This window comes from Etheostoma cragini, chromosome 2 (genome assembly GCF_013103735.1).
Source record: "Etheostoma cragini isolate CJK2018 chromosome 2, CSU_Ecrag_1.0, whole genome shotgun sequence".
Taxonomy (NCBI): domain Eukaryota; kingdom Metazoa; phylum Chordata; class Actinopteri; order Perciformes; family Percidae; genus Etheostoma; species Etheostoma cragini.
This window is the reverse complement of record NC_048408.1, coordinates 18,170,001-18,189,830: the sequence shown is the minus strand read 5'-3', so window position 1 is coordinate 18,189,830 and position 19,830 is coordinate 18,170,001. Positions and strand designations below refer to the sequence as shown.

Below are 19,830 nucleotides of genomic sequence, written 5' to 3'. Positions count from 1 at the left end.
TTATCTCTTGATATCACTCCATGGTGCAAAGTCACACAAAAGACTGGTCTGCAGCCTAACAGATGCACTGCTTCAAAGGACCCTCTTTAAAGAGTAATTTTGATACAAGTGATTCCTGACTTGATACAGACATTGTTGGATGGGAGGAGGGTTGTAAGTTGGTCTGATCTAGGCCAGACAGGCCTCCTGTGAACATCTGTACTGAAGATGACTTCTGAAAGGCAGGGTAACTACAAGTGGATTCTTTGAGTGGATCTTACTGAGCATACAACCTGCAGCCAGTGAGTGGTAGTGTGTGGTATCAGCTGTAACAATAGTAAGATAATCATTACAGTGGATGTGCTGGAGCTGCTAATTCATAGCACCCGGCCTTTGCAGTGTGTATCCTATATCCTGGCTTTGCGGCTTTGCTGTTCAGCCTCGACTACCGGCTCGGAGTAGCTGAGCCTCCTCCTCTCTGCTTCTTCCTCATGCCTTGTTGGCTGCCTTCTCTTATGGCACAGCCAGTTATGTAGCTGTAGAGTAAACAGACTGCTGAGCAATGGACCACATAATGTTTTACTGTAGGTCTACGGCCCAATGCTGTCTGTGACGATGCTTTAAGGTCTTGGTTCATGTCTGCTAGCAACTTTCATCGCCCAGCTTCCCTAAAGACACCTAATTTGTGCCCGGTCAGTAATTTCTGCCTTGTCCGTAATATTTCTCTCATTATTTTTTTTCTTTTCTTTTTACTGCAAAAAGTTGGTGCCTAGGTTTCTGTCTCAGTCTACATACTGCTACTTTGCAACAGCAAATATGTTTTGAAGGAAGTATATTTCTGCTTCACCTGTATTATTTCAACATACTGAGGACAACAACAACAATGTGTTCAACATATCTGGCAAGTTCTTGCAATGCGATATGCGCCTGTAGCAACTAAAGCAGGATTCAACTTTTTATGGTTATGTTTATGTACTAGTTGAAAGGTGAACTCAAAGTCTGTGTATTGGTCTTTGGGAGTACTACTGCATACTGTATGTGAAAAAGGTTGTATAAAGTATTGTGCGGCTCCAGAGGGTGCTTCAAAAAAATCTACCTTAAGTGATGTCACTCGAGTCAGCATTAGTTGGGGCTGAAGAAAACATGGCCAGACCTGTGTAGCCCACTAGCTAGCGGCTTGATGCTACATTTGCAGCTACTACACACTGTACATTTTGATTAAATGTAGGTGTCAGGTTTTGACAAGGAAGTAGAATGGTCGCTGGTTCTGCTGCATCAGTTTTGATCCTTTAAAATCCCGGTCACCTGCACTTTGTATGCCCAACTAGGTTTTCTATCAACAAAGCTTCTTTAAATGAAGGAAAAGCTGTGTTTGTGTACCTAACATAAGTTGTCGAGATTGGTCACGCACATTTAGTATCAATATTTTGGGACTTGCCAGATGTGTTTAACAATTTGAAAATGAGCAGAAATTGTTCAACACATCTGGCAAGTCCCAAAATGTTGATATTTTGATGTTGAAGCTTTGCCACTGAACATGATCCAACAAGGCAATTACATTTCCTACATTAAATATTTGGCAAAATTTGTAGTATATAAATATAATTTCTAGGAGAAAGGGTTGCTCAAAATTATTACAGACCAAACCTCTGTTGTGTGTCATCTGTCTTGTTACTGATAGGCTTTTCAATGCTTAAATTTTCCTGCCAAGTACATCAACTTTAAGAAACACCTCACCCTGCTTGTTGACAGGATTCGTGTTGCTGTGTGTGAGCACCATAGACTTTGTATTGATGGACAGCGAATATGTGATCCCACCCATTGTTTGGTGGAGATCTGCCATGCGTTGCCGAGTTTGCCGTTACGGGCGCAGACATCCTGTTTGTGGATGTGACGATTTTAGAAGAAAGGGAGGGGGGAGTGAGCGAGGAGCGGCTTACACTCTGGGTTACGTTACACACTTTCACTGGCAATCACATCATAGCCACGCCCTACATCAACCCCCTGCTTTAACGTCGATTTTAAAATAAACGAGACCATAATTCAAAAAATGTAAATCCTTCTGTGTTGCAGAAAACTTAAAACTAGTGATTGAGATCATAAACCCATTATGAAAATGTTTACTGAGGTAGTAAATCAAGCAAGAAGTGACTTCTACAGAAACACACCTCCTTTTGCAACCGCACGTGTTGCCCTCTGGAATTCAGATAGAATGCAGGTTTAAGGCATTTGCGGCACTTCGTTGAACCGGATGCGTGTGTCCATTACACTATGGTGAGCCCGGTCCCCAACGGACACCTTTTACCATCTTTTGGTTTAGGTGTGAAGGCAGCACAGCATCGGTTGCTCCAATAATGAACAGAATCCTAAATGCATCAGACCGACTGCAATAGCTCCCTACTACAAAGCATCTTCCTCTCTACACGTGCTTACCTTATCCATATTCCCTGCCGGGTTTGATAATTCCTCAGTACATCTTCTTCCCTCAAGCAACCCATTTGTTGCATGTGTTTACTCTTTTCTGAAGATGTTTTGGTTTTTAGTTGTGCCAAGACCACCCCCAACCAAACTGTTTCCCGTACTTTCTTTGTATCAAAGCAGAAAATACGCTTACTTAACTACTCTAGTAGGGCTCCTTTTCATTTTAACTCCAGATTTACTGTACAAATTCTTTTGTTAGACTAAATCTTGATGTAGAAGCAGCTTAAATTCATGATTATCTTTACATCTTTTTTTTAAAATCAATCTATTTATCACAACATGTACATGTTATGATAAACAAATTTGATAAAAAAACAAAACATAACATGTCTCAAACACATAAGAAAGTCAGCAAAGAGAAAATAATAATTCAAATCCCTTGGTGCATTTTATATATAATTTTAGTGATTCATTTTTGGGTGCTTTCATGCTCATTTTTTGAAATGCTTGCACAAATTATTTTCATGTGTACCCTCCCTCTTCGACACACACATGCACACACACACCCCACCACAAAGACACAGTAACCGCTCGTTTTCACATTATTATCTCCCTATAGTTTCCTCCTCATTATCTCTCAGATTCTACGAATAGCACCTGCCCGCCTGTCTGCTGCACCGGGATTTCTCTGCACTCTGGGTGGATGTTTGAAACACTTGTTAGCTGGCTGCTTCCCACCTGTTATCGATTCAGGGAGGAAGGGAGGGATGATGAGAGACCCAGTTTGTCACAATATAGGCTTGTATCGTATCATCTGTGAATATTGAATAGAACAGCCGCCTATATATCTAGGCTGCACCGCCGTGGCCAAATTATCTTATCAGAAACAGAAATATAAGATCTTTGCTGGAGTTAGTCTCTAAAAACATTTCTTATGAAAGATCAAATCTTGCCCCTTGATTTATTCTGAGCTACATGCAATTATTGGATAGAGAAATGCAGACTGATTCTCACTGCTGCTCATGTTGCTCTGAATGATGTCAGCTAAATAGATTGAAACCGTAGAGTTTCAAAATTAAAATGTTCACCATTTATGAAATCTGGCATCATTTCCAGGTCAAGGACAGATTACATCAAAGTCAAACTTGTCAGTGAAATTATTGACTTGCATGTGCTTAAAAAAACAAATTAAAAGGCACCAATCCTCTTTATTTTTGAAGAAAGGAATGCAAATTAGACAATTTGTATTAAAAATAAATAAATAAATTATAATAGTTGTTTATGTACGTAACCAGAGAGCTCTGGAATGAAGTGTTTAATTGCACTGTGGGTTTTATTCAGGGAGCATGTTTATGTGCGAGCCTGCATCTGCTTTTATTCTTCCGTTTGTAAGATGCGGGGGCATGCTTGCTTAAGGACCGGAGACTTTGCAGAATTATTTGATTGTTGCTGCAATAAAGAGAGAGACGAGTGAAAAAGAGGAAGAATGGTTGGAAGGCGTGAAACACATGCAGAGCCAAAGTGTTTGTGTCTGAGAGTAGACAGAGGGAGTTTTGACAGTGAGGATGATTGAGAGACATGGAGGGAAATGCTGCAAGAAGGGGGGGGGGGGGGGGGGGGGGGGGGGGGGGGGGGGGGTACACAGGGAGCGTGGTTTTAAGAAATAATTTAGGTAAAGATATTTTTTGACAGATGAATGGAGAAAAAAAGCTGATGAGTTTAAGATCAACTGGGCATGGTGATAAAACACACCCAGAAAAAAATAAAAGAGATAGAAGATGGGAGAGGGAGAAGGGAGGGGAGGGCATGTGGGTGCCCAGAAGATGAATGCCTGCTTTGATCCTCTCCCTTTCCCTTGTTCCCTCTATGTAGTTTTCCTTCCTCTCCACTTCACCCTCTCATACATCCTCAGATGCTCGCTTTCACCTCCTCTGCCCTTTTGTTTTCTCTTCTGTGTGCTGCCTACATTGGTTTTATTTCCCAGCAGCACACTTGGCTTCACCCCGGTGTATAATGTGATAAACTAATGTCTTAGTAACCGTTTCATCAGTCTGTTTATCTTCATATACTTTCCCTTTGCTGCTTCTCCCAGTTCTCTCTTTAAGGTTCGACCCCTCTGGCTCATCCACTTTCTTTTATCAGTCAGCCCATCTTTATTTTGCACTTGTCTTACTCAGTATCTTGTAATACAATCCAGTGACAGCAGGCGGCAGTAAAGCCCATTCATTTGCCTGTAACCCATGTTGATTCAATGACATGCAGTAGGTTGTTTTTGTGGCTTTATTGCATTATTTACATGTGATTTATGCAGATGAGTGAGTATGTGTGAGGAGAAGGTGGTGTGTATTTCTTTCTTTCTGGGTGCGATGAAAACTACAAATGTCATTAGAAGTACCATGAGGAGGCAGAAAAAATGTTCATAGATTTTCAGTGTCGTGTACTTCTGTCAGGATATAATGACAGTTTCAGCAAATATGACAAAAAATTATTTTTGTAAAAGTTGCCTACTGAACCTTTAATTCAGTTGAAATGTGAAAAGATCTTAAGAGATCAAGCCCAACCAACATCACTGAGTTGAAGCAGTTTTGTGCGGAGGAATGCACAAAAATCCTCCAAGACAATGAGTAGGACTGATCAGTAGTTACAAAAACGTTTAAGACAAAAACACATCAGACATAGTCAGAGCAAAACGAAGCAGCATGTCTCCTGTTCTCCCTGAGCAGTGTGACATTTGCTGTCTCCCAGCGGGGGGCTGTCATCTCAACACCAGCCTCCGTCCACACATTCTCACCTACTGTAAACATGTTTGACTTTATCAGTTGACTTTTCTGCCATCTGGCCACTCCACACAGGTCAAATGTAGACATGCAACAATGTGCAAGCTCACAGTTTGGCCCCATGAGACATTGTCACATTTTATTTTCCCCTTTTCTGGTTAAAGGCTTTTGGAGGGCATGAGATTTTCTCCTGTTCCTGTCACATCAGTGCTATGCTGTATTAGTCTCCCTGAAGTGCAGAGGTATGAGCTTTAGGTCCTAATTACACTGCCTGATGAGTACATTTTATTGGGTCAGCTAGAAAGGGGTCATCATTTTTAATGTGCCTTATTTTGTAAACTGTGGTTTGATCCTATGCTGACATATTTTAGTAGCTTAATCAAATTGGGTTTTCTTGCATGACAGTGTAATCCCTCAATTATCATGCCTGTTGGTTTTGAAGTTTTTAGTTGGCAATACCAAATTTGAATGAATCATACAAAATTCACCCATTTCTACATTTGCTGTGATACAAACAGGGTCTGGTTTGAAAGTTACAAGGGCAGAAAGCATCAGACATGTATATTTTGTATACATTTGTTTATTACAGTGAGTGTGACCAACATGTTATACTTCTATCAAAGAAAAGCATGTTCAATTGCTGTCTTATTTTTCACACTTGAGTTGAGTGTTTCAAAGGTTGTTTATGTTTAAGTGGGAGTTTGTGATCAATGAACTTTTGTAGTCATGCATGGCATCTTTCTTTTCTTCCTTTTTGAAAAGCCTACTTCTTAAGATTTGTTTGATCGAACGTACATGTGGACAAGCCCATGTTCTTCTATAGTTGGACAGGTGTGCCGTGGATTTCAAAAGGAAGATTTAAGAGTGTGTGATTTGCTAGAAGAAGAGGACACATAAAGGGTTAGTGTCTGAGGTCTTAATCTCAAACTGCGAGATCTTTTAAGATGAAACAGAATGAGAGCATTTAGGGGTTAAATTGTGTATATTTAATTATGGTCTTTTCTGTCACTTCACAAGAACAGATGAACCAGATTTAGGCCAAGACAAGTTCAATTGAATTAAAACTTTGGAATTGGAACAGTAACATACTGCTTTGAAATGTTTGTTCTACAAATACATCATCAAATGCTTTTTTTATTTCACCCGCACATTTCGAAACAGGAGGAAGTTAATATGAAAAGTCTAACCAATTATAAGGAAAGCGACTCAGCGGGTCAGGTAAAGACTTGTGGACCAACAAAGGGAACAGTCCTCTTAGCGGAGGCGACAGGTGACAGACTGAAGATGAGGCACATCAGACAAGAAATACAGTTCCATATTATCACTCAAAAATCCTTTTTATGTTTTTTTATTTTATTCACGATTGGGAGCTGAAAGAGAAATTAATTGGCAATGCTTGTGAAAAATAGCTTTCCGTGTGAAATTCAAAAAGAGTGTCCTGACACTTGGAGGAAGCTGCCATGGGGCAACCCTGAATAAACAACCTGCGTGGAGATGAGACAGAATGATGTCGGCCTGTGTTGACCCTCCCTGACCCTCCTGCTGCTGAAGTTTCACAGAAGTTTCATACTGCACATGCACACGGTGTTTTAGAAATAATTTATTATGCAAATTATTATTCCAAGGTGATCTGTGCAGGATGTGCTAATTAGAACCCATCTACTTGAAGTTGCTTTGACCTTTATTAATATTTAGACGAACAACAGAGTGCAGAGTGTACAGGAAATAGAATTTTTTGCATTTGACAGGTTAGGGAGGTGTAATGTCATTAAGAGCTCCAAGCCTGGATTTTCTGTTTGTCTTAACAAGACAAGTGATGGCTCCATTAACTGGAACTTTTGTATTTCATTCTTACTGAGAAGTTTTCCTGTTATAATCAGATATTAATAATCCCAGAATTAATATTAAGTGTTGTCACTTGTGTCTTCTCATGTATTATTCCACACAAACGGTTGTTAAAGCTCTAAGACTAACATCCTCGTTAAGCACAACCAATGTTAATGCTTCTGTAGCGCAGAAGTAGATGCAAAACAACATGCATAATCTCCCAGGGAGGCTTTCCGCTGTTGTCTTCTAATGTTTGTTTAAACTCTGATGGGTGTTCATAGACCTCCCTTGCTTGCTCACTCCCACCTTTTTTACACCTTCCTCCCTCGCTCCCTCCCTCAAGCCTTCTGTAGCTTGGCAAGAAGAGAAATTTTCAACACAACGTGCCTGTGTCAGAGTTCCTCCTCAGACATGGGAATGCACCCACATGCCTACAGGCATATTCAAACACACACATGGATAAACACACTCACCCACCCACCCACTCACAAAAACACACAAAGTGCATGTAGATGGAAAAGAACATGGGAAAATATGGAGCTGCTTGATATTCTTGGACTATATATATATATATATATATATATATATATATAAACTACAAGCTAGGGGTGTGTGTGTGTGTGTGTGCTTTTCTGTGTGCCTCATAATTTTGCTTCTAAAGGCCTTGGGGCATGTGTGTGTCACCGAATACATCGTCCGCCACAAACAAATTTGAATACATTAGGTTTGTATATTGCCACGGCAACGTACAGATCAACAATTACATTTTTCCAATTCACAAAGGGAATCATTCACATATTTTCAGTGACTTTAAGGGAAACGGTTAAAGGAAAGTTCCAAGGATCTGACAGCGGAGCGTGTAATTTAAGGAATATAAATTAGGTCACCCCCCCACACCTTGTTAATTTGTATGACTCTTCAGTTTAAAGCTGAAATGTGTTACATGTAACATGTAACACCTCCCCCCCCTTCCTCTGCCTATAGCATTAGTCCAAGTAGGTACTCTGTTACTTGCTGAAGAGAATGAACATGATAGAAGAGGTTCTCTCTGTGGTTTCTGGCTTGTTCAGCCATATGCCACTTTTCCTGTTTTGCGTTACAAACCATAAAGAGCAATCTTCATCAAATCCTTAATAATAAGAATTCATTTTAATTTTGAATAAAGAAAAAAAAAAGTGCAAAAATGTTTAGTCAAATAAAACGAATGTGGTCTTATATGTTGTTGTTGCATCAAAAGCTGGCAATTAAAGGAATATCTTGACATTTCATAATTTCCAGGTTGAGCACTATGTAAGAAGATCACCTAGCACAGTGTTACGCTGGTTGCCAAGTAACTCCCCATGAAAACCCAAACTTGTCTTTTTTTAAATTTCAGTTTGTGTACAGAAAAGATATTGCACTTTTTTTTTCTGAGCTTTAGGGGTTCTCGTATGTGGATTATTCAACGTTTGAACAGAGTTAGGGGAGCTGTTTCCACCTTCTTCCAGTCTTTATGCTAAGCTAAGTGACTCCCAGGTTCAGTTCCAGCTTAACGCACAGCTCATGCACAGGCATGAGAGTGGAATTTCTCATCTAACTTTCAGTAAGAAAGCAAATTGTAAAGATTATTTTCCAAAATTGCTCTAAAGATTCACTCACAATAGATATCATTTATTTAAAACAGATATCCACAATCCCAAACACACCCTTGTTATTCTTATCTGCAGCCCTATTTCAACATTACTCAAAAATCATTGTCAAAACTGCAGGAGCAGCTTGTTTCCCATTAGTTTCTAACATCAAAAGTCAATTTGTCCAAAGTCAAATTATTATTTATTATTATGTCTCCTTTCCAGCAATTATTGCAATGCACCAATTCATAATGTCATTAGTTACACCTGTGACAGGCAAGTCAAAATGCTTCTGTGAAAAAGATTTATTCAGTCCATGTCCTTGCATGAGGTCTTTTTTTGTTTAGTTACATATTAATAAGTATTATTTATCTGGTAAAGTGCAATGGTAATGCATTATTAACCTTTTATATGTTACACATATTGTAACCCCTTCTAGCCAACAGCATCCACACTGCTGTTTCTTTCCTGCCTTGTGTGCCTCATACCAGCTAGGCCTGCCAGGAGAGGCTCCTTGTGTTTTGGTGCTGATAAATTTGTCCTTCACATACAATGGAAGTTCATCTCGGAAACATTCATGCTGCAGATTAAGATTACTAATCAGCATCTTGCCATGTTTAAACCCACATTTTTGGACTCGTAGTTATAGTTGCACGCGTATTAAAGGCAAACAAATACTGCACTCTGTTCTCTGATAGAGAAGCCAGCTGTACAGTTGCAAATCAGTGTTTTCTCCTTCAGGGAACTAGGCAAAGGAGTTAGAATGATGTTTACTGGAGTATAAATGAATAATTAGGTAGTTGTGCATCTGTCTCATTTGTGCAGAATAGCATGTTTTTATTAAATGTTTTCTATCTCTGTAGTGCCCTAAAGTAGATCGGTTCAATCTGTTATGCATTGATAATACATATTCATCATCAAATAATAATAAATCAATAATAAATAGTTATGAAGGTCATATTTTTAATTTTCATGGCTTGTGCCTTGCACACAGCTGGTATTTTAAATGTAAGTTATGCAGATAGACACACACACATACAATATATATTATTCATCTTGTGTTCTGCTTTTCCCAGGGTTGTTTTTTGTCCCTCCCTTTTTGACTTCTCTACCGCTCTACTTTTTTTAACCCCATTTGTGTCTCACCCCCCCCAACTATCTCCCATCATTGTTCAGTTCTTCTTCTTTCTCACCACACAGCGTTATTTTCTTTGATCGGCCTCCATTTATTTCTCTCCCCTCCCACTCTGCATACTGACTCTGCTGAAGGGATCTCTCTCTTGCTCTGGATCTCTGTCAGTGCTCTCTCTTTCCCCCTCTCTATCTGTCTTTCTCCTTATTTGTCTCCCTCTGTCTCTATCTCTACCTCCCTCCCTCCCTCTCCCTATCCTCCACATCCCTCACTATCTCTCCACGCACACTTGATTCATTTTACACATTACGGAAGCATCCATCATTTTGCTCTGTGAAGGAAAAATCTCTGCATTTTTCTTCTTAAACTGTGACAATATTTTTCACTTCTCCCTTTTTACGGCTGTCTTTTCTTTTCCAACTCCTTCACTCTCTTCTGTGGATCCGATCCTAAAGCTGGAACCAATATGTTTTATTTCCAGCTGGTTATCATGGCAGGGACCGTTCTGTTGGCGTACTACTTTGAGTACACAGACACGTTCCCCGTGCACATCCAGGGTTTCTTCTGTTTCGACAAAGCCTACTCCAAGCCGTATCCAGGACCAGAGGACAACAGCAAGGCGCCGCCTGTACTTGTCTACTCCCTAGTCACCGCCATCCCCACTGTGACGGTGAGTCTGTGTTCAACTTGTTAAAAAAAAAGTACTTCCACAGGTGCTCATCATGCAAACACACGGCAGACATGACGATCCCCCACATGCATACACATACATATACGGTAGTTCTTCCTCATTTACACGTGGTGTTTGTGGATTGAAAGAGGGGAGAGCTGTGTAGGTGTGTATCCTCGTGGTCTCACTGCTCCGTTTGTGTGAATGTGTTCTCTGTCGAAACCATGGCAACGGGCACTATATTTGTCCTCCATAGAGCAGTCAGTAATAGCTACAGTGTACAGAGAGTCTGTCCTTATTTCAAGATTGCACGGTACTAAAACAGAGTAAAACATCAGCTTTATTCGTGCACAAGAAGAGGCGCAGGTTTTGTTATTTTTTGTCGAACCATCTTCATCCAAGGCTTTAAAATGCATAGTGAAGCACCTTTAATAATTAAACAGCTATTCAGAATTGCAATTTGTAGGTCATGAGTTTTGGCAACATGCAAAGAATAAAAAATAAATATTCAACAGCTCAATTTTTGCCGTTCATTGATTCCAAAATTCACCAAAATTAGTTTAATATGAATATTATGAATAAGGCACAATTATTATGAGTCTATACTAAAATCCTTTACAGTGGCCATTTTTTCTTGTCAGTCGAGTGGGATATTCATATTATTAATAATGAAACATAGCTTTACATTCTCATCAAAGCTCTGTCTTAATGACTGTGTTTATGGTCCCCCAGGGCTTGTCTCTTTAATTTCCTAACAGTTAAGTGGCATTACGATATGGCCGCCTCTGAACCACAAATCTGGGCAGGCTACATATACACACACAAACACACACATATACAAGTACAAGTTTAACACAAGCAGATGCACACAATTATACAAGATACAAGTAACTTGCAGACCTGGGAAATTTACTTCTCACTATTGAAGATAGAGGCCTGTTTTATTCCTGTATCTACGTCAATTATAACATATTTGGAGATGTTTTCTAGGGCATTATTCTGAGACTTGTTTGTCCATTTGGGGCTGATAGGAGTTTCCATTCCTGTCTTTTGAAATTTGGTTGTAGCACTATCATTTGGTTTACATTTTGGATCAGAGATTTTGCTCAAGGAGAGACATATTCTAGTGATTGTATTTAACACAATGGTATGCACAAATGAACACATGTGACAGTGAGGAACACAGTTGCACTGTGTATGTGTGTTTGTTTGTAGCTGAACATGCACTGGACTGGATGGGGGCTGCGGGCACCAGGGATTGCGAGCTGTGCAGAGTGAGAGCGGAGTAGCGTGATTTTGCCTGGAGTGTGAAGCGGCTTTTTTGAAAGTCAGAGCATCTGTGTTCTCTTTCGCTCCAACATAGCGTTCCATCCCACAAGCCTCTGTTCAGATATGATAAAAAAAGAAGCAGATATTCATCTCTCTTTTCTCTCAACTTTTGACTTTTAGCGACTAACAGAAAGTGGACGCGTTCCTTGACTGGCTTATACAATCTTTGTGTCTGGGTGACTGACAGCTCCAACTGATTTTTAAAGTTACCAGAAACTGCTATTCTTCTTCCTCCAGACCCTCTCTCTTTTTTGCTGCTGTCTCTTTGTATAATGATGGGGGAGGCATACAACTCGGAAACCGCAGTTTATAAACATATAAAACAGTATCCACCCATTTACTGTACTTTCAAACGGTGGCAGACAGGTCATAAAAACAGTAGTCAGCTCATTGCAGCAGAGACTGTGTTATCCTGAACTTTATTCCTTAGTGTGGGTCAAGTCCAATACATGTCGGGTCCTACAATTTCCATAATGCAACTCAAAAATGTCTCTCATTAGACCCTTCCTGCGTGATAAACTAGTCCATACCCCCTCTTTGTAGTGCAAGCTGTTTGTTTGCCTAAATCTGTAGTACTCCGGTCTTAATCAGAGATAACCCAGATGACATCACCAGGGATGACTTCCCTTCAGAGCAACTGAAGATATTATACAGTGAACCATTTTCACAGGCTGAGTAGTTCATGATGAGAAAAATCCGTGGAGTGCCTTTTTGCATAAATTTGCACCGCCTTTAAGTGAATCTGTTAAATCATTGTTGAGAACTTTGAGGGTAGTCCACTCCACTTATATACTGTGGTAGCCACTGCCCTGCCCACACCAGCCACTTATAATGCTGCCCCCGCCTTCAAGTACGCCACACATACAGTACATATTAGAGCACACTGTAGAGGTAGTGCTTTGATTCCAAGTCAATAAAGTCTGGTCAAATCAAAGCTGTTGACTCCAAAGTGACATGAACGTAAATCATTCTATAATTACTTTCATATCTCAAAATCTACTATTTGCTGCTTCGACGTTTCATGACTTTAGAAAAGATAACTTATTGAAGGCTGCGTTTGGCTGCTTGCACACAAAGTGAGGTGAGACGACTCTGGACATCTTGACATCTTTTTTTTGTGCAAATTCACACATCATTTATCCCTTAACAGCCCAGCATAGCATCAATGCTACGCTAGACAGCAGTGTGTGCGTAGTCTATATCCATGGCATTCCACTTCAAGGGTTGCTCTGGCGCTGCAAGAAATTCCACCGGATCACGCTCTTTTTGCCTGGATGTCCGTTACCTTCCGCTTTCTTTGTGTTGGGTCAATTTAAGACGACTATGGTTAACCTTTCCTCAGATCTCTGCAGTCTAAATTGAAACAGCTAGCTAGACTATCTGTCCAATCTCAGTTTTCTGTTGCACGACTAAAACAAATTTTGCACATACGTGTTCCACCAAAACAAGTTCATTCCCTGGGCTATTTTAAAGCAGTACCGTGACTCTCTCCACTGCTTAGCCCCACCCATTGCGATTGGGAATATTAAAGAAATTAGTTATAGAAATGCAAATAAACAGAGCATGTTTTTCTCCCATTTTGTAATGCTTTGTGGACTGGTCAGACTCTTCTTTGCAGCGCTGTGGAGGCAGGTCTGGCCATGCAACTAGTGCGTGTGTTTTTAATGTTTGCAGTGAGGAATACAAATTTTGTTTTTGAAAAAGTAAACCACTCCAGTCTTCCATATACTGTACAACATTGACAGATTGGGTTGCATAAAATATCCCTAATCACTCAAGACTACTACTACTACAAGGCCTAGTACATTTTCAATTACTGGCACAGAGCTAAAACGAAGTGTGGCGATAGGTCTGGCTTTGCTATACTAGCTAACTACCTAAGCCTGGTATCTAAACTGTGGATGCAGGTGGTCATTTTGCCAGTATCCTTTTCACTTTCCAACTCTGCTACTATATTGCCGGAGGGTTTTGACCGTCTAAACCCCGGTGCTTGAAGCTTCGAAAAATCCATTCAGCTTGGGGATTTGTACTAATGGCTGTGACTCCTGCTGCAATTTCTCTCTATGATTATTGTTTAGAGCTCCAGTTAGATTTTGCAACAGGTTAAGACACTCATAGGCCATTGAAAGGTGAAATGTGAGTTGTACCACAATTGGGTTTGGGTTTTATAATGCAGCAGCAGGTTAAAACAAAATCAACAATGTCTCTTAGGCCTGATCAAAAGTCTTGAAAAAAACAATGTTGAAAAGCAGCTGTGATCTCTCAGGGCACATTTCATAGCAAATTGAACCTGTACGATTTAAGCAACTCCTACCAGAGTTGACATGATTTGAATATTGATGTAGTTACTGGATTAGAATTAGAGCAGAATTCTGTGTGTGAGGCGTAGAGACAAAGAGAGACGAAGTGAGAGGGTGAGTGAAATATGAAGCACTTGTGTAGTACTTGGCAAATGTGCTGTAAGTTTCAGTGGATCAGTGAAGGTAGGTGTGTGGGTGGATGACAGCGCACTCTCCTTCGCTGCCACTAAACATTTTTGTGTGTGCAGGTGGGAGTTGGGAGGTGGGAGAATGTGTGTGTCTGACTAGTGCTAGGATCTTAATAATAGTCAGAGTGGCTACAGGCAATCTATATTGCACAGACACATACATACATGTATAGTGCATAGCCTAAAAACCAAATATGCAACAGATGCAGTACAGGTGACATTTCAGCACTCATACCAATGATCTTGCCAAGCTAGCTGAAAGAGCAGATTGTGATTGGATTAGAAATATAAACATATACCATTCTGACACCCTATTGGTTTGTGCGCGATCCGTTACATCTGCACACGACACAAATCATGTCACATTCCAGATGTCCCAGCCGAGCACCAGCGAGGAGGTTGGTAGCCTGGAAAACCAGCCAACCCTTCTACATCCCTGGTCGTACCTGGGACCATTTTCCATCAACTCCATTTTCAAAAAGGTTGGATGCAAAAACAACCCCCTTCCGAATGTGCTGCAAGCTCTGCGCACCGAAGTACCACGAGCTAATTATTTCCAAAACTCGCCGTCTAATTTAAAAAGCATATTGATATGTTTTTTCCCCCTACATTACTTTTACTTTTATACTTTAAGTAGTTTTGAAACCAGTACTTTCACACTTTTGCTTGAGCAAAGAAGAAGAAAAGAAAAATAAGTAGTTTTAAACACTAGTATCTATACTTCTACCTGAGTAATAGATGTGAATACTTTTGACACCTCTGCTGATTGCACACTACAAACCCACCCAACAGTTGATACAGTTACGTGTAAGTTGTGACCAATCACAGGATCAAATGGTAATTGCAGGCTTAAGATGCATGTGAACAATGTGATGAAGGAAGTTTTGAAGAGGTTTATTGCTCTATCTTTTTTATGTGGGTCAGGAGCATAAGGCGAAATACGTTTGCCTTGGAGAGTTAATTCTGCTAAAAAAAAGGTCTTTTAAACTCTTCGGGGAGGCAAAGGGAGGATAAACTCTGAGAGGAGAGACAGACTGGGTTCAAAATGCAGCACACAATGGGAGGAAGGGTGAGAATGAGCAACACAAGTAACAGAGGTAACAGAGAGGAAGCAAAAGAAAGCTAAACCTAAAAAAGGAGACAGGAGGAGTGAAGGAGAGGAAAGAGAGAAGAAGACAGTCAGCCTGATACCAGTCAGAGGCAACTTGCTTCTCCAAGTTTTGTTTTCTGCAGTCTGGTAAACCTTGAGAAGAATCCTTCATGCATAATGCAGCTCCATGTGACAGCAAGATGGGGATTGAGGCAAACCATGTCATCCACGCTATGCCAGTTTATTAAGTGAGAGCTCTTGATACACATAACTGCATTAGGCCGTTGTTGCTGTCATATCTTGGAAAACAGATGCTGGATGTGGTCAAAGGCTCATTTTGTGTGGACATTCTAATAGTCTGTATGTAGACCAACATCAGTGTGAAGAGATGAAGGCCAACAATAGTCTGGGTTGAAGAGGAAGTCTGGCAGAAGAAAAACAGATGCAGAATTAAGTATATGCAGGATGCTTAGGAAGGTTATTGTCTTTGCTTCCAGAGGCCAAAGGTCAGTGTGAGCTAAAGGGAAAGGAAACAGGGCTCTGTTTTTAGAAATCTTAATATAGTTGTGGTTTATCTTTTCCCCCTACAGATAAACATGGAGACATGAAAATATGCAGCAAAATCACCAAATCCAGTATTCTTGATTGAATCTCAGAAAGGAGATGGACATGTTAGAGCTAACTGTAGTTAACTACACTTCTGTTCTCTTTCTGTCATAAACACATCAATGTGAAAATTGTTTTCCTTGTCATCTCCCTGCTGGGTATTTGAGGTAGACACATGTGATTGGTGGTGGGAGGCTCTAGGTGAGCCCTGCGACAGCATAGTTCCCTGACTGCTGCATTGTTATGCTAATGATTAACTAATTATGTTGTTCAGAAAAACTGGGCTTTTCCTGATCTCATTTTTCGCCTTTCTCTATTCTGTATTGACCTTCTATTGTTATTGTAATGGGACTTGTCATCTTTGACAAGCAACCCAAAAGAAATCTGCCCGCACACAAACACACCATTGCGCATGGATGTACAATGACACATTCCCACATGTGCAGTGTACAGTAAGGCTGTAGTAAGCATCTTTATAGATCTTGATTTTTTTGCTATCATCCTTTTTTTTTCTTCTTCTGAAATTTTTCCAGTTGATTGCAATTATCCTCGGCCTTGTATTTTACCACACATGTTAGGGAAGTGTTTTCACACACACACACACACACACACACACACTAGCACACGGACTTCTCACACACAGTCCAATCAGTCCAATGCCCATATGCAAATTGTCTAGAAGTTTGCATAAAGCCTTTGGACAATCCTTCATGAATAATGGAGTCACATATGACAGACAGAGGAGGATTGGGAAGTACCATTGAGCGGTAAAAAAGATTTGGGTGTGACACTAAAACACTTCTATCGGCTTGTGGGGAGATCAGTTCCCTGATGATTTCCTCGTCAGGGAGGATGTAAAAGGGAGGAAAACAAGGGATTTTGGTGCTGATGTGAAATTTGCTGTGAAAACACATACACATTTCATGTGTATGTAGGAAGAATCAAATATCTTATCTATTTAGTTGACATGGCTTGGCGAAGTGCAGCACGTGACATCATGCTTTGCCACCTGTCACAATTCTTGTGTCTCATGGCTTTATTCCAGCGACTCTTGGAATAACATTGTCTTTGGGCCAAACTTTTTTTAATGTAATACACCTACTGTATCTGAGTTTTAGCAAAGTAGCGGAATTGTTCTCTTTTCAGTTGATAGATCCATAAGACCAGATGTGATTTTTATTAGGATGTCATAACAATATGGGCAAAATGTACAGCATAACAGACAGACAGAGAAGAGAATGGCTGTCCGCAAAAGCACAAAAGACGATGTGCAAGGAGCAGGGTTGAGGGAAAATGGCTGGTATGTCGGTGAATTTAAATTTGTCAGCTGTATGGGCAAAGTTAGCAACTCCTTCAGCTGCACGACTTCTGAGAAGGCTGCTCTCGTGTATCCTCGGCTATAGCTCCTCGATGCTTGCTCCTTGGTCCTTGGTCCAGCAGGCGCCGTCTCACACGCTATTCAATAACTTCTTCTGTGTTTGGCCGCCGCGATAGCAGAGTTAACAATGGAAACACTGGTAACAGTACAGGTTTGCCTCTCATACACAGTTGTGCAATTAACAATTAAAACTGTGGACAAATGTCAGGCGCTGTCGCCGCTCTGTCACTGTTGTTGGGGAGCCTGTGTGAGTGAATGGGGGCGGGGCTGCGCGTAGAGTAAGAGTAGAGAGCCAAACACAGGCACTGCTTTACAGAGGTAATGGGTTATGTAACACAAAATTAAGCCATATCGAAAAAACAACATTGCTTCGTTTGTGGAAAGGCAGCGGATGCAACCTAGAGGAAAAAATGTTAGTCGCACCCTAGAGCCCAGTGAATGAAAAAATGTTACATTTACTAGTAAACTGGTAAACCTTGTGACCGACTTATAACCAACTGCTATCGGTTGACTTTTCCTCACGTTACAGTCCTCTGTGACTGTCTACATCTAGTTACTAAGCTGCATGGTGCAGGGAGCAACTCTGACTGGCACATGATCAGACAGTGGTTTACAGAGCGGTAGATTGGCTTTGTAAAAAACTTGCAGCGTTCTATGAACAGAATGACTCATTTAAAAAAAAAAAACGCTTTATTACGCAAATTTTACCGTGAGAAGCCAAAATCGTGATCGTGATTAAGATTTTATTAATTGTGCAGCTTTATTAGTCATTGACAATGTCCATCTGTCTGTCTGTCCATCCATGTACACTGTATCTCTTCCTCTCTCTTCGAGACAGAGAAAGTCAGGGCAGAAAGAAAGCCAGACCGATCAGTGCGTCAGCAATCGTGCTCATGAGATGGAGCATTGAAAAAAGGCAGGGATAAGAGGGATAATCACGGCTTTATCCTGTCACTGCCAATCACACTGTATAGTGGATTGAGAGATGAGGACAACAGGCCATGTAGCCCCGTGTTGACCAGCTATTCACTCCCACTGCAAAAGGCTGTAAAACATGCTGTAACCCATAGATGAGAACCCTAATCCGGCAATACACTCACACTATGGTAGATTAGCTTCAAGGTCTCTTCCCACATGTATCCAGGATCCTTCAGTTTCTTATTAAGGGGAGAAAGATCAAAATAAACACAAGCTATAGAAAGAAAAGGAGAATATGAGGAGGTGGGGAGATAGATTGGGAGTGTGCAGGCTAAAGATAGAGAAGGAGAGACTCGAGGGAAAAGAGAGAAATGCAAAGAGACAAGAAAAGAATAAGGGGAGAAGACTATCGGGGTCATACCTCAAACCTCACTGAGTACAAGGAGAGAGCATTAACCGGGCGAGAAAGGACAATTTATATCTGAACCAGGGAAGAAATAAACTTTCTGCTAGCCTAATTTCTCCTTCACAAAGGCCTGGGAAAGCTGCCAGGCCATGAAAAAATACAGGGTGAGACAGAGAAAAGGAGATGGATGGAGAGAGTGTGGGTGATTTTGAAGCTGAAGCAGCTAAATTGTCATGGTTACCATTACCATTGTGTGTGTGTGTGTGTGTGTGTGTGTGTGCGTGTGCGTGTGCGTGTGCGCGCGCAGGCTTGCAATGTCAACAAATTACATGTGATGCTTTGTGCAGACATGGCGTAATCCTAATGTCGTTTTTTTTGTTTCTTTTTACTCTGAAGAGCTGCTTTCAGTCAGAATAACATTGTTTTTAGAAGGTGCATGCATAGGTGTAAATGACACATAGAAACACATAGATTAGGAATCTAAGACTGTACCAAATACATAATTCACCACGTAGCAGTTCACGATGTAAATGTGTATCTAAATTTAGTGTTTTCTCACAATGTCCCCAAGCTGTTAATTATAATAAATCCAAAACACATCTGTAAAAAATGCATGGAGACACTAGCGTAAATTTCCACACTCCCCCTTAAGCTCAAGTTTCTTTTTTTAGATGTTGTGACGTCAAACCGGCATTTTATGCTGCATCACTTGTTCTTATTCTGATTGCTTTGAGTATTATGTGTGGAAAACTTGAATATGTTTATGATTTGATGTCTTTTTTTAAGCCACTTGTGTCTTTCTTATGGACAGGGCTGTAAATTGAAAGTGATGGTTAAATGAGCTGCCAGGATACATTTATTTAAAAAAAAAAAAAAACAGTTTACAGTTCCCATCTGTGCAGTCAGAGGTTATTGTCTCACTACACAGTCTTTGAAAATGAGCTTTTCAACTCAGACTGTATTTCTCCTGAAGTCCCTTTCCTCGTATGCTACCCTCACCTTTTCATCCTTTTTTCTTTCGTCACGTTTTTCGGCTTTTGATCCTCGTTGTCATCTTTTGTCAAGCAAGACTCCAGCACATACACACTCACATGAACACACATACTCACAAAAGCAAAGAGAACATCCTACGATCGACCGTCACCATGTCACAAAAAAGTAGAAAATCAAATAAAGCCAATTAAGTCGCGCTCAGCCTC

At 40.5% G+C, this 19,830-nt stretch overlaps 1 protein-coding gene across 3 annotated transcripts in view; it reads left to right on the top strand.

Moving 5' to 3' along the window:
* Positions 1–19,830, top strand: part of LOC117958000 (phospholipid phosphatase-related protein type 5-like) — a 42,322-nt gene that overhangs the window by 8,430 nt on the left and 14,062 nt on the right. For 2 of the 3 annotated variants that reach the window (XM_034894174.1, XM_034894183.1), the window contains exon 3: positions 10,228–10,416. In XM_034894174.1, the coding sequence (XP_034750065.1) occupies positions 10,228–10,416 (189 nt within the window). Of the gene's footprint in view, positions 1–9,969; positions 10,417–19,830 lie in introns of those variants that run through there. The other variant, XM_034894189.1, reaches the window with a different exon arrangement.